The 16,457-nt window shown below is 32.5% G+C and overlaps 1 protein-coding gene across 6 annotated transcripts in view; it reads left to right on the forward strand.

Annotated features, from left to right (window-relative positions):
• UACA (uveal autoantigen with coiled-coil domains and ankyrin repeats) overlaps positions 1 to 11,851 on the forward strand; it is an 88,233-nt gene extending 76,382 nt beyond the window's left edge. For all 6 annotated transcript variants that reach the window (XM_074294668.1, XM_074294669.1, XM_074294670.1 and 3 more), the window contains 3 exons: positions 1,812 to 1,964; positions 8,218 to 8,283; positions 10,059 to 11,851. In XM_074294668.1, coding sequence (XP_074150769.1) covers positions 1,812 to 1,964; positions 8,218 to 8,283; positions 10,059 to 10,130 — 291 coding nt within the window. In that variant the 3' untranslated portion in view covers positions 10,131 to 11,851. The remainder of the gene's footprint in view (positions 1 to 1,811; positions 1,965 to 8,217; positions 8,284 to 10,058) is intronic.
• Positions 11,852 to 16,457: the final 4,606 nt, after the last annotated feature.

Consider the following 16,457-nt stretch of genomic DNA (forward strand, 5'->3'; position numbering starts at 1 on the left):
AAACTAAGAATTAGTATTTAAGTGCCAAGTGAAAGACACTAAATACTCTAGGAGTTGAGAAAAAAAAGCCTATTATGGGCTGAGGTGACAGCTAGAATTAGCACAAGATGACTTGGGACTATTCTCTAGATATTGACATCCCAGGAGTTCCCCTGTCACCTCCCAACATCAGTTGTCCTAATGACACATTCCTTTGTCCATCAATGATTGCTAACTAGCCTGAATCCTTTGGATATTACATCTCTTTTCCAGAATGCTGTCTCACTTCTGTAGAGCATATCTATCACCCCCTTTAGTAGGCAGTTCTGTCTTACTTTCCCCTAGTCAGTAATCTTTTTTGCCTTATCTTTCACTGTACCCTCAGTCTACTTCTGTTGTGATACATTAAAGAGATTGCTGCATCCAGAATCAAAGTATATGAATTTGAATTCTGGCTCTGCCAGTTACTACTTGAGTGACTTTCAGTTATATAATCTTTCATTTGTAAAATGATGTTAAACTCAGTGACCTTTCAAAGTTCTTTCTCTTTCAAAGTCTATGATTTTAAACTCTTTATTTTGAATTTCTTACATTTATTGTTGCTCATTTAGGTTTGGTTTTCTCTTGAAGATACCAGAATCAGTCAATAAACATGCACCTACTATAAATAGGAACTTTATTAAGTTCTGGGGATACAAAAAAAGGAAAGTCTGACTCCTCAGAAAGCTCAGTATTTAATAGGAAAAGACAACATTTTAAAAGAAGCAGAAAAGGGACATGGGGGAAGATAACTTCCTATGCAGGAGCATGATGGAAGTTTTGCAGCAATGATAGGAAATAATTTGAGAAAGCGACAATTTTAGAGTTTGTCATCTTAAAGAAATAAGAATTTCAAGCTATCATAAATTCCAGGAAAAAAAGCTATGTGGGAAGGGATAAAGTGAATTCTCTGTGTCCGTCCCTTAAATGGTGGGAGATCTCTTGAGACTCTCTAATAATGTTTTCTTCACATCCTATAACAGAGAATCAGAAGGAGCATTATAGATTTACAGTTGAAAGGGACTTCTAGGTTGTTAGATCTAGTCTCATTTTACAGATAAGGAAGCTGCACTCAGAGTGATAATTATTGATAAGTCTTATAACCAGTAAATACCAATTGGGGTTTAAATTCAGGTCTTCCAGCCTCAAGTATATCAGTGCTTCCATTATGGCCTGCTAGTCCTGTGGAATTGGTATATTCCTTGTTTTCTACTGAAATTTTCAGACCCTTCTGTCACCATTATTCAGCAACTACCTCCCCAAAAATTTATTAAAGCCTGTCCAAATCCTTTGGCTATTATCTGCAGACCTACAAGTTTCTCTCCATTCTTTCCAATAAACAGTACCAGAACGACTAATCTTATTCTCTACCTCAATCTTGACCCTCTTCAAATATCTTTTGTTTCCTTTTTTCCTCAATTACTCTTCAACTCTCATAACTTCAGTCTACTTCAAGCACAAATAAGAGAGTAGTGGTCGTACTTCTAACCCCTATCTCCACATATAGATGTGTCCTAATTGCTGGAATTCCAGTCAAAGTCAAAGTCAAAGGGAACCTTCATAGAGGTGTGAGACTTGTAATGTTTTCAAATGAGTGTTTAGTTAGTGAGATAATAACAGAATAGGATAGTATTCTATATTCTATTAGAATATATAGTATATATATTAATAGAATAATATTCTAATAATAGAATATATGTAATAGAATAATATATGTGTAATAATAGATATAAATAATATAATAATAAAAGAAAAATAGAAACTATTTTCTTCCTCTTAACTTTTTTTCTAAGATAACAGAACTGCTTAATGATGTAGAACGACTAAAACAGGCCCTTAATGACCTTTCACAACTCACCTGCTCAAGTGGGAATTCTACAAAGAAAGAAAACCAACAGATGGAAACACTCCAGCATCAGGTGAAATCTCTGCAACAGCAGTTGGCTGTAAGTATCTAATAAGACATGCATACTCGGAAGTCTAAAGGTCTGAGTCCTTGTTCTGATAATGTAAATTCATATAGCTAGTGGTAATATTAAAGTTCAAGTAAATTTCTCTTTAAAATATAGATCCCTTTTAAGGTACCTTGAAGTGAAGAGAACTTCTAGAATTGTCTGCTCTCTATTAACAAGGTAGTTCCTATAGCTTTACATATACCTGAAAATGGTATATTTACCCCCCTGTGTTCATTGCTATCTATTTGGTTCTATGCATACTATGTCCTCTAGTCAATTATAATCAGGTAGGGAAATAAGACAAAATCCTATGGAAAGTCAAACAATTGTATGAGAAATATCACATGGCAGTATATAACTAAAATGAATAAATTTTGTGAGTTTTGAGGGGAAAAAAAATGCTACTGTAGATTGGAAGTAAGCAAAACCAATAGAACAATATTTAAAACTATGATAATTCAAATGAAGGCCACACTAAAAAGTAGTTGAATTCACATTAATTGCAATAAATAGTTTGGTTCTATGGAATAAGAACTATACTATGTCTTTACTTTTCATGGGAGATGTGAGGGCTTAAATAACAAGGGAAACTAACAAACATTCATTAAGTGCTCACTGTTCCAGGAGCAGTGATAAAGGTTGGGAATACAAACACAAGTAAAAGGATAAACCCTGACCATAAGGAGCTTACCTTAGAAGAAGATAATATAAAAAAGGAAGCTTTTGTTGGGGGTGGGGAAGTGCAAAGGGCATAGCCACAAAATCTCAGAAGCACAGGCAAGGGATGCAGGTTGGCCAGCTTTAGCCCTTTCCCAGATTGAAGGCCCTTGAAGAAACTTATCCCCAGAAGGGGGGTGGCATGATGGATTGATGTCTCTGGGTGAGCATGCCCTAAGTATTGAAGAAAGTTTCAGGATGAGTGAGACTGAAGCTGAGGCATGTTGAAGTCTGGAAAGTGAGCTCAGCCAAGAGGGAAATGGAGTGTTGCAGATACTATCAGAAGTGTCTCCTTTGAATAAATGGGATCATTAAAAAAAAACAAAAAAAAAAACAAGAATTCCTGGAAGCATTTAAAAAAATAATTTCAAAATCAGTTAAAAGTGGTAGAGGAAGGGCAACTAGGTGGCACAGTTCAGCACCAGCCCTGAAGTTCAAATCTGCCCTCTAACACTTAACACTTCCTAGCTGTGTGACTCTAGGCAAGTCACTTAACCCTACAAAAAATAAGGTAAAGAAATGAAAGCAAAGGAATAAAATTATGAAAACAAAATTCGCATTTTAATACAAGAGGCATAGAAAGTGCTAAAGAAAATAAAGCCTTAAAAACCAAAATTAACCAAATGGATAAAAAGAGGGGGAGCGGGAAGATTCACTAATGTAAATAATCCCTTTTAAAAGAGAGAGAATTGACCAAATGAGAAAAATTGCAAAACTTAACTGAAGAAAATAATTTTTTAAAAATTAGAATTGGGCAACTGGAAGCTAATGATCCACTAGGCATCAAGAAACAATAAAACAAAGTAAAAATGAGTGAAAAAGTAAAAGAAAAAGAAACTTGATTATGTTGAGATGATATTAAAAAATGATAAGTGAGAAAGAAGGATCCTCTAGGAGAGGGAGAAAGGAGAGGAAGAATGGGAAAAATTATCTCACATAAAAGTAATGAAAGAAAGCTTTTACAGGAGAGGGGGAAATCATGAGGGGAGGGCAGGGAATGCTTAAACCTCACCCACATCTAAATTTGTTTTAAAGAGTTCCCTCTCAATTGGTAATAGAAATCTATCTATCTTACCCAAAAGGGAAGTAGAAGAAGGAGATAACGAAAAATATGTGTTTGTGGTAGAGTAGATGTGGGAGTTGGGGAGTGATAAAAGGAAAGGCAGATAAAAGAAGACAATGGTCAGAAAGAAAACAGACTTTAGAAAAGGATTAATAGAAGTAAATTGAATTCAGGAAATATACAGATAATAATCATAACTTTGAATGTGAATGAGATGAGTTCACCCATAAAAAGGACACAATAGAATGAAATAGAAAGCAGAATCTAACAATATATTGTTTACAAGTAACACATTTGAAGTAGAGAGCCAGACACAGACAGAAGATATGCAACGACTCAAGTTAAAAAGGCAAGGGGGTAGCAGTCAACTCAGACAAAGCAAAAGCAAAGATAGACATATCTTAATTAATTAATCTTAATTCCTTAATTAAAAGGAATAAAGAGAGAAATAATATCTCACTAAAAAGAACCATAGGCAATAAAATAATTTCTAAAGTAACATATATACCAAGTGGCATAGCATTCATATTCTTCAAGGAAAAATTAAATGAAATGAATTACAGGAGGAAATTGATGGAAGACCTCAATTTTTCCCTCTTAGAGCTAGATAGATATAACCACAAAACAAGAAGAAGTCAAGGAGATGAATAGAATCTTAGAAAAGTTAGATATCTTTTTCTTAGCTATACATGGTACTTTCACAAAATTGTATTAGGACATAAAAACCACACAACCAAATGCAGGAAAGAGATATATTAAATGCACATCTTAAATGCAGACTTAAATACAATCAAAATTGTATTTAATAAAGTATCATTGAAGCGTAGATTAAAAATTAATTGGAAATGAAATGAGAATGACAAGACAATGTACCAAAATTTATGCAATGTAGCCAGAACAGTTCATAGGGGAAATTATGTACATTAATTAAGAAGTTAAAGAGTGATAAGTGAATTGGACAGGCAGCTAAAAAAAAAACTAGAAAAACAACAAATTAAAAATCTTCAATTAAACATAAAAATTAAATTCTGAAAAATCAAAGGAAAGATTAATAAAATTGAAAGTAAAAAAAAAATTTAACTAATAAATAGAATTAAAGAAAGAAGAAAACCAAATTGCTACTATCATAAAAGGTAAATATATCACCAATGAAGATTAAAAAAGGCAATATTGTTAGGACTTATTTTGTCCCAATTTTATGCCAGTAAAACTAACAATTTAAGTGAAACAGTTTGAAAAACAAAAACTGTTTAGTTTAACAGAACAAATAAAATACTTAAATAACCCCATCTTAAAAGAAATTAAAGAAATCATTAATGAATTCCTGAAGAAAAAATTCCTAAGACCAGGTGAATTTACATGTAAATTCTGCCAAACATTTATAGGACAGTTAATCACAATAGTATAGAAACTATTTGAAAAAAGTAAAAAAGTCCTACCAAATTCTGATTGTGACCCAAAATATAGTTTTGATGCATAACTAGAAAGAGCAAAAGCTGAAAACAAAAACTATAAATCAATTTCCTTATTGTTGATGCAAAAATTTTATATGAAATGCTAATAAATAGATTATAACAATTTTCACAAAGATTAAATACTGTGAACTAGTAGGAATTAACAGGCTGGAATTATTCCAGGCAGGAATTATACCAGGTTCAATTTAGGAAAACTGAACAAAATTTTGAAAATCAATAGATATACAAAGAGCCTTTGACAAAATACATTCATTCCAGTCAAAAACACCAGAATCATAAGAATCAAGGAAACTCCAGAGTAAGCATTATCTGTATGAGAATAAATTGAAGCCTTCCCAATAAAATCCAGGGATGTGAAGAAGCAAGGATATCTGTTATCGCCACCCGTCAATATTGTACTAGAAATAATAGCTATAGCAGTAAGAGAAGAAAAAGAAAATGAAGGAATAAAAATAGGCCATGAGGAAACAGTTACCACTCTTTGCAGATGATATGATGGTAACCTTTGAATATCAACTAAAAACTAATTGAAACCATAACATTAGAAAATTGCAGGATATAAAATAAATGTACAAAAATCATCAACATTTCTAGATATTGCCAACAAAATCCAGCACAAAGAGATAGAAAGAAAAAGTCCACTCAAAATAATTGCAGACAGTATAAAATACTTTGAAGTTTACTTGTCAAAACAAATGTAGAGATCATATGAATAAAATTACAAAGCACTTTTCACACAAATAAAGACAGATCTGAACAATTGGACAAATATTTATTGCTTGTAAGTAGGCTGAGCCAATGTAATAAAAATGACAATTCTAAGATAATTTTCTGTGCCACATCAATCAAGCTACTAAAGAATTATTTTAGAGAGCTAGAAAAAGGAATAGTAGCAGAATTTATCAGCAGAACAGATGGTCAAGAATATCAAGGGGATCCTGGAAAAAAAAAAGTAAAGTAAAATAGCTTCGAAGTACCATATTTCAAACTACATTATAAAGTGGTGATCATCAAAACAATCTGGTATCGGGTAAAGAATAGAGTGGTAGATCGGTGAACTAGATTAGATAGTGAAATAGAAATAATAAATGTAGCATTTGATCAACCCAAAGTTTTAAGCTTTGGGGGTAAGAATTCAACATTTTACAAAAACTGCTAGGAAAACCGAGAAGCATATCTTCAGAAAATAGTTATAGACCAGCATCTTATACTATATAATAAGATAAGATCAAAACAGATAAACGATTCAGTCATAAAGGGTGACATAACTAAATTTAGAGAGAAGCATGGGAAATGTAAGAATGATCAGTGGTGAAAGACTTAGCTACTCTGAGCAAGAAAATGTTCCAAAGCATTTCTAAGAGTACCATGATGAAAAAATCTTATTTATCCTCAGAGAGAGAAGTATAAACTCTGAATATGGATAGAAGCATACTTTTAAAAACTTTATTAATTTTTATTTGTTTTCTTTTGAAATATGTCTAATATCTAAATATGTTTTGCATAACCTCATAGATAAGTGATATCAAATTGTTTGCCTTCTCAAGGAAAGAGAAAGGGTTGGAGAGAATTTGGAACTCAAATATTTTTTTTAAATGTGTAATTGATAAATATTTAATAAAATTTTTAAAAAAATGTTTGTTTAATTGAATTACAAAATTTTAGCTATGAGGTTACAAAAGTCAAGACCAAGTTGGTTACAAATAGTAATGAAACATGGTGTAAGGATTTGATATGTTTAGATTGGTTAAATTGAATTGAATCAAATTCTTGGTCAGAGGATGTTGTTTTAGCTTACATAATTTTCACTGAATGTTAAATTCAAGCAAAATAATTCAAGTTTAGATTATCAAGTGAAAAATGTATTAAAGAAGAAATTATTTTTTAAAAACTGCTTTTGATGTGCATACTTTAAAAATACAAACTCAGATCTTTTAACTCATTATTTTTTAGAAAAAGTTGTACTATTATTAAAATTGTACTGGAATGCTAGTCCACTAATTGAGGAAGTCCCCTTAAATTTGGGGAATGGTTGAATAAGTTGTGACATATAAATGAAATGGAATACTATTGTGCTATAAGAAATAATGATCAGTTTTCTGAAAAACTTGTAAAGAGTTAATAGGAACTGATATCAAGTGAAGTGAGCAGAATCAAGAAAACAATTATACACCAAAATAGCATTGTGCAGTGATCAATAATTGAATTATCTCTCCTCAGTAATACAATGATCCATAACAATATCAAAAGACTCATGATAATGTCAGCCATGTTCAAAGAGAACAACAAAAGCCTACTATTTTCACTTTTATTTTTTTCATGTTTTTTTTTCCTTTTTGTTGTTTCTTTTACAACATGATTAATATTGAAACAAAATCTTAAAAAAATATTGAATATTGAAAATTGTCTTTACATATAATTGAAAAAATTAAAATACCATTTAAAAAATCCACTATGTTGACAGTTTTTGTCCCTGATAAAAGTCTCCTATCATACAGCACAAAATACTTTCAAATCTTAAAGACCAGTTTGTTTGGAATTAGAGAGATATAGAACTCACAAAGCCTTTGCTGAGGGGTCAGGAAGAATGATGTTTCAGAAGGGGACTAAGGAAGATGATTCTGCTCTCCAGTGTGGCCATGAGTGTAGAGGGATGAGATGAGAAAGGTGATCTGTGCCATCTAATATCTTTATAATGGGGGAATACAAATGTATGAGCACTGCCTGAGTACAAAGTATCCCAAAAGTTGTAGTGTAATTCTTGTTTTAGCTATTTAATACTTAAAGCTGCACTGTCACTTTTGGGACAACATCCAAATAATCCTCTCCTTGCTAGAGCTCTGCCTACTATATCATTCTTCATTAAATGGTTCCAGGTTGGTTCATTACTACAAATGCTAGAGACCTCATGGTCTCTATTAGAATATTAGAATAAGGTTCTAGGGTCTGTGGGAAAATGAACTATCTCTTTTTCCATTTCTTTTTATAGGATGCTAACAGACAGCACCAAGAAGTGATCGCAATATATCGGACACATCTTCTTAGTGCTGCACAGGTAAACAGCTTCTTTCCCTACTTTTCTTAAATAAACTTTTGTAAAAAATAATTGATGTTTAGAGTAGCTGCACCCCATGTGCTTATTTAAAAATAATTTTGTTTCTTTTAGCTTTACTTGCGTATGTTCAGAAGGAAATTTTAAAAGCTATATGGTAACACAGCATATTAAATTTAGTGTTGTCTCCATCTGTTCATCGCTCAGTTTATAGGCAGTTTGGCAACATACAGTGGTGACACGTTAATGGTGTTGCTATCTGGAGATAATGCATTACCATCAACACATCTCCGTATGCTAAAAAAATGAAGTCAAAAGATCTTAGTGTTTTTTTTTGAGAGGATTCAGACATATTCCCTATATTTCAACAGAGGGCTTTGATCATTTAAAAAATGGCATGTGCACAGAACTACATTGGATTTTAAATAAGAGAAATTTGGAAATTTTTTTCTTTAGTACTGAGCTCAGCGAAGCCCAAGAAAGAATTCTTCATTTGTATAAAATTAATATTTAAATGAGAGAAAAACATATTGAGAAAAGTAGTTGTATATGAATACTATCTGTCATTCACTACAGAAACTCTTTAACAAGTATAATACTTTTTCTGCCTTATCCTTCAATTTTTCTCTCAATAGGCTTAGAGGAAGGTTTGTTAAAAAGAACACATGTTAGATGAAAAAAAAAAACAGGAATTGTTTTAATAATTCGATAGTATTAGATAGTGGAGACATGGATAGCAGAAATGGAAGGAAAGACTGGAGACATTAAAGCACGAGGTAAATAGTATAAACAAGAACAAGCAGAACAGATGATAAGGAATTCTTAAAAAGAAAGATCTTGAACTTGAAGGATGAATGTTGTGGCAGATAGGTATTTTTTATAATATTGTACTGAAATAACAGAAAATATGGCAGTTTGATACAGGAGCTTGATACACAAGTGAGGAGTTTTGTAGTGGGAATATGGAGGAAGAGGTGGAAATTGGTAGAAAGAGTAAATCATTTGGTTGCATTTTGACTGGAGTTGACAGAGCAGCTTCTTCCCTGTTGGATAGTCCAAACTAACAGCCCAGATTTCATGTTTATTTCTTTTGAAACAATAATAATGAATAACTTAGATAGTATATTTCTGTTTCAAACTTTTTTTTTTTTTCTTCTGCTGACTGCTAATGCAACACAAAACAAAAGCAATTGGCATCTGAAAAATATTGCCTTCTGGCATATAAAGTTAACTAAGAAATTCAGTTTAGTCAACTATGGCTAATGTTTGAAATTTAAACATCCTGCTGTTACAGAAACAGATTTTGGAAGAGAAACCTTTTATATTAATAGGAAGTGTTGTGCTGTAATCTATTTAAGTTTTGAAGCTGAAAATGGGATGAAGGCCATATTGGCTTTTTGCATTTAATCACCAACTCTTTTTAAATTTGCGATTTCTTTCCCTAACTTTTTCCCCCAAGTTATAATTTAATGCTATCCCCAACACCTTAGTTTGCTTACTCAGAAAGATAATAATGATAATTTTTTTTCTGTAGAGAGGGGAAAAAAAAAATCACCATGTTCTGAAAGTGTATTGTTAGTCTGTGTTCTCGTGTTGGTATTGCTCCCCTACTATATTATTCAAATATTATAAAACTTAGAGCTGTATATGTTTAATCTTTATGCCAAGGATTAGGCTTTTGATCAGTCATACAACATATTGCACTCTAAAAGCCCTTTTTAGTTTTAGCATTTTGTTTAAATGAAGGTGATTTAAATTTTTTTCCCCCTACTTTGAAGGGTCATATGGATGAAGATGTTCAAGCTGCCTTGCTCCAGATCATCCGCATGAGACAGGGACTTGTTTGCTAGAGTATTTAGTCCTGATATGATGAACGTATCACCTGACTGGAGCCTGTAACATGTTTATATCAACCTCTAGTGCCTTCTTTTCTTGTTATAGATCTTATTGTGTTAGTGTAACTGAAAATAAATATCCTTTTTTTTTTTCTAATATGAAAAAATGAAATGATAAAGATGATTATGTTGCTGTTACAGGATCAATTTGTTATATTCCAAATGTATTTATTGTGTATTTTGAGGAAATTTAAAATATTTAAAGTCATTGCAAATCTTAGCAGTCAAAATGATGGCATAGGTGTTTGCTGCTACTGCTGTCATAGTAATTACTTTAAAAAAAACTTTGCCCATTAAAACATAAATTCAGTTATAAACAAGTCCATCCATATAAACATTTTTTGGCTGGAACAAGTTGTTTAAAAAGTTCATTTAGAGGATTCATGAATTGAAACACCTCCTTCTGGTTTTTAGTAAAACAATGTCAAATAAGATGTTATGTGGTAGTGTTGTAACTTGGCTGGCCAAGTTGTCTTATCTATTTAAGTAACTTAAATTTAAGTGCCTTTTCCTTTAGTAGAGGTACAGATTTTCCCCTTATACACTAATAAATTTTATGCTTTTTTACAGAGATATTTTTTCATTAATGCTTTGTAACTGATTACATTTAGATTAAGAGTAGCTGGTCTGGATTTTATCAGGAGATTCTAAATGATCTATTAATTTCCAGTACAGTACCTTAATTTTTACTTAAAATAGTAATTTTTCATGCTCTGGTGGTTAAATAACTCTTTGATAAATTATATGCTAGATTCCTTAAAGTGTCAGATTCCTTAAAGTGTCAACAATATGTCACTATCATACCCAAAATAGATATTAAGTGTATCTTGCAACTTTTTCAAGTTTTTTTAATAGGAAAGTTGCATTAAGAGACAATTATATTTTGCGGTTATATTTCTTGCAAATTGAGGATAGGCTTATTAATTAAAACTTGCTTTTGTGGGTTTTAATTGAAACTACAGTTGTTAAAGATTAAAATTGCAAGAATTATCCATATCAAAAAATTTGATATGCTATTACATAGACAATTTAGTGAAACCAACTAATACATTACTATAAAAATCTAATTTTATCAATATTGTTTTATTATTTTATTAATATTGTTTACTATTCAAATGGGGGTTGGGCATTTATGGCAGATCACTGTTTATATCAAACAAGGCCAAAAGAATAACCATTTCAGCCAAGTTTTTTTGCATTAAAGGGAATGTGACTTTCCCCTAGAGGGTCAGTGCTTCCTGAAGCAGATTATGAGTCTAGCTGTCTAAAGAAGCTCAGGGCAAAATACCATCAAAATAGAAACTGCCGCCTAGAGAAAACTGGCCTCATTTACTAAATGGAGAAAGCTACAGCAGTAATAGGAACTTCTAAACCGTAATTTTCAAAAAAATCATTAATGTAGAGTGTTAAATTTTACATGAGGAGTATTTAACTTTTTATTAGCATGATTAAATGGTGCTCTTTTGTCATACCATCTAAGTGGAATCTCTTAGAATACAAATAGTAGAGGTCCACATGTTAAATTTAAGTTTTAATTTGTCTTTTGTAATTTTATTGAAACTCTTACTAGAGAGAAGTTGCTAAACTGACATTTTGAAATTGTATTTTCCTAATTTGTGGGAAACTATATATTTTATTTCTCCTATATCCATCAATAAAATGCTGCTTTCAATGAATTGTGGCTTTAATGTCTTTATAATAGAGAGATTGATTAAAATTACTTCCTCATAGCCTCTGGGATTACAACAGAATGGGAAACTATTTCAAGGTCTAGTTTTAGGCACCTAAAATTAAAACACAAGTACCTACTTGAATCAGCTGTATTTTTTCCCTTGGGTTTTAATGTTTTTATTTAAAACTCCATTTAAGAACAAAGCCTTTTTTTTTTTTATGATTAAAATAAATTGATCACATATAACTAGATGATTTTGATTTTTTTTCCTTACTTATTTTGAAGAGGGGACCCCAAAACTCTGAAAATCCTTGGAGAAAATCTCCTTCAACTCTGCCTCAGTGAGGGACCCTTCCCTGAGGGACAAACAGTTTTATCCTTGTTCTCTGGATGGGGCTGCTCAGTCCTGAAACTCATTGAATTCAGTTCAAATTCTAGCGCAATCTTATGGCTGAAGGGCAGAGATAAGCTAACTTGGGACTCCACCCATGAGCCCCCTTCAGCTTGTAGCCTCTATAAAAGAGCCAAACTAAAACTCTTTCTTTGCAGAGGTTCCAAACATGTCATGCTATGCCATGCTTGGGATGCCAAGGGCCTCTGTCCATTGGAATACTCTTTCCAGTGTCATCCTCTCTTTATTCTCACCCATTTCCTAACCAGATTTTATGCCTCTCTGTCAGGATTTCTAATCTTACTTCCAAACCCCATAATAAACCTCTTTTATCAGTCTAGGTTTTCTAGTCTGTAAATTCCTTTACAGAGAACCTCTGTGCTGCCAGAAGGGAGTCCCCAAAACTCCCTATTCTTGCACCAAATCCCAAGAAGTACAGGGGAGCCAGACCTCTCCATCTGGGTCCCTGAACCCCAAACCTACCACTACACCTTATCATTTAACTCCCTCACTACCGGAAACCCTAATTTCATATTGGTTCCCTAAATCTAAACCTCATCAATGTGTTAAAGTGTTCATGTGGTGTGAATATAAGTTAAAAGTAAAATAAAACATTGACCAGGGTTTTATGACTGCTTTCTAAAAGCTGCAAAATTTCCATTTTATTATAAGACATTAATGAAGTTTTCTTAATATTCTATCTCCCTCTGTCTATCCCTTTTCTTACACAACAAAAAAAAAAATTTGATTTTTAAAGCAAGCTAGTGTTATAAGAAGAATTTGATAATAAAAAGATCAAATACCTATATCAGAAAGTATATTAATTTTTAGTACTGTGCTGAATGTGTATATTAACTCTACTGGTGCTGGTTCTAAATCTTAAAATGAATTTGACTCAATTTTAAGGGTGGATTTTAAAAAATTAAAATAAATTATTCTCACTTTATCTTAATAAAGTTCCACATTGAATTTTCCTGTTATTCTGAATATATTTTCTTATCTCTGCTTTTAAAATCCTCTAATTCATAAGGCTGAATGCTTTTTACTTAACACCAACTCCCTTTTGAGGACTTAAAAGACAGTCTTTACCTATAGCTATGTACCTATCAAACCATCAACATTCTTCATTTTATTTGCTCTAATATGGAAAAAGGGAAGAGGCTTAAGATGTGGGTTTTGTTGTTGTTGTTTTTAAGATTTTGATGCCTGGGTTATGCCATTAAATTGATTATTTTAAATATCCCTGGACCAAGTAAAAAACTAATACTTCCTAAAGCCTTAGGCCATGCACTCCTTCCAATATATTATGAAAGCTTTTATTTGTTCCTTCTTCCCTCTTCATCCCTCTGCCACCAAGTTCTATCTTATTACCTAGTAGTCAAGTCAGAGAATTTAGAGGAAAGCTACCATTTAGAATTTAAAACATTTGATATAGATTTGAGGTTATGTATTTTCATGGGCTGCTACCCTTCCATTGTAAGGATATTAAGTAGCCCACTCTCCCAGGCAGCATCAATGTCTTTTATAATGACAGAAAATGAGCAAAAGTTAGAATTGGAAATAGGTGCTGTTTACACTGAAGAATGTGTTCCTTGGAAAGCACAAAGTAGAAAAAAATAATGTGACCTTTCAGTTCTCCCTTAACTCAGTGGTGTTCAGCAGTGTCTAAACCAGCTTCATCAATTAAATATTAACATGCTTCTTGTCGCATGGTGTCTGATTCTTTCTATTTGGACGTTTGGCTCAAATAAATCAAGAATGCAGAATGAGGAAAAAAAGGGCAGGCTTCTATGGTGATGCTGACATCCCAGCGAGCCTTCCTTCACAGGAGTAATGCATCTATTTAGCATAATTAGGTATGTGGCATCACCTATGTATTAAAGGACATTTTCATTATTTACGCCTTCCTGAACAAACATCAGTGATGAATGAATTCAAACAAAAAGGGAAGGTCACAAAAATGTCATATGTAAATAAAATATGGACCAGACCTGTGAGGATTGTTTTCCTTATAATAAATAAATAATTCTATTTTGTTATATTCAGTGAAACAGTGGAAGAAACATCAATAACAATAATATTCCTTATAATTGATAGTTGGAACCAAATTGTTGTACTTAATGGATCCAATTTTTATTTTATTTTTAAAGCTGGTTTGTAATTTTTTCCCCCAAAAATAGCAGCCTTGGGAATATTGTGAATTCTGCAAAGAGTTTATAGAAGTTATTGCCTTCTTAATAATTTATAGCTCCTATTGCTCTGCCAAGTCAGAAAATTAACATTTAATAGAAAAAAAATTATATATCTATGATTCAGTCACAGCTATTAGATCAGATGGATTTTACATTAAGTGAAAAAGATGTTGAGCATTTAGAGGCCATTAAACTACAGGACTCTTTTATTGGATTCTGAAGCCTCCAAGCCAGGACCCTGCTGTGAAGAGTATTTATTTTTATATATACAGAATACATTAGATGATAGAAAAAGGGCACACATCTTAAAAGAAAATAGGGCATGAAAAAGTGTGATTTTCCACATTGTGAGCAACTGCCATACAAATTCAGTCTTGTTTCATAATAATTAGTTTTATGCATCATTAAGTAATAATTTTCTTATGGGCTGAAATAATACAGTGGAGGCCACTTTAAAATGGTACCTGTAGGAAATTTTTAAAAGCCTACTACATTCTAATGTTGAAATTTCACTGCAAAAAACCATATTTGCAATAGCTTTGGGGATGATCATGGTCACTCTTTTATCGGAAAGTTAATGTCAAATAAATGTCTTCTGTCTTCCATGAAAAAGTAACCATTGCAAATTCAGTAAAATCTCATGGTATTGACACCTATGTTTTCCTGTAATTTGCACATGTAATTGAAGAATTCTATTTCCTATATTGCTAATATAGAAAATTTAAAATATTCACTTCAGAAATTCATGGCAAAGAATTTCATTGCTTTGAAATTAGTCCTGATGAATAGGCTAAGTGAATCCTTTACAAGATGCTGAACACCCTTGAAGTAGGAACATTCCAGAGAGAGGAGTCTGATCCACAAATGCTGAGTGGAACAGGACATTAGAGATCTTCTAGTCCAATTTTCTTATTTTACAGATTAGATAACAGGCCAGAAAAATGAAGACTTGTTCAAGGTCACAGTTAATGATAAAAATGGAACAAGATTTCAAATTTGTTAACTTAGTAGTCTTTACTGTATTGTTCTGCCTGTACAAATGATGTTAGCAAGTGCTTAATTCCTCTTGAGGTGCCTTTTGAACTGATGCTCATATTAATATCTAGGAGAAATCTGAGAAGGCTCTCCAGTGTTGCCTGGGTAAAGAAAGTCTATAATTGTCATTTCTTGTAAAGTTCTGTTGTCTCTCAATTATAATTCTTCTCTGGGAGGAGGTTTCTTTTCTGTATAATCTTTTCCTCTGTGAGCAGGTTTCTTGGGAGGCTTCTAGAGCCTCCAGACAGAGGGAAGGTAGAATCTGGAATCCTTTTCTTCCTGAATCCTGGCTCTGAATCTCCTCCAGCTTCCCTCAAGTTCTCCCAGGAAGTCTTGTTCTTCCCCAATCCCGACTCACTCCTTCCAGACTGCCCTCCAAACTCAAATGTCCCAGGAGGCAGCCTTGGTGGTTCCTTATATCCTCCCAGAGAATGGGCTTGTGGGTATTCCAAAGGTGTAAACTCCTTTAAAGGTGCAAAGTACTTTTCAGAAGTCTAAAGGTGTGAACTCTGAGCTAGAGAATTGTCAAGTACTGACTTATAACTTAGTAAGAACCTAACAGTTTCTATGTTTACAGTGTAATTTATTTTCATTAAGGAAATGTGCCCAGTAATAAACTTTTAAAAATTTCTTAATTTTTTTTGCAATATGTCTCTTAAGATTAAAAAAAAAATCGAAAGAAGAGTCTTTAATGTAAGGGAATATGAAATTAGCATTGCTTTAACATAATTGAATGCAGTTTGCAAAGCTTTTTCCTTTTCACAAGTCAAACAATTAGACATTGTGACTTTATGTTCCTGGGATCCCTTGATTGTTGCTAACTCATGTGGCACCTTATGGTCTGCTTTAAAAATTCTTTGCATGGTTTAAAAATGAAACTATTTCTTATTCAGATTCTTCCTGATGAAATGTATGCTAAGCCAAAATAAAAACCCAACTGTTTCCTTTTTATATTTCCCTCCACATTGCTGCCTTACATTGTCTCACTTCTT

This window comes from Sminthopsis crassicaudata, chromosome 2 (genome assembly GCF_048593235.1).
Source record: "Sminthopsis crassicaudata isolate SCR6 chromosome 2, ASM4859323v1, whole genome shotgun sequence".
Lineage (NCBI taxonomy): Eukaryota > Metazoa > Chordata > Mammalia > Dasyuromorphia > Dasyuridae > Sminthopsis > Sminthopsis crassicaudata.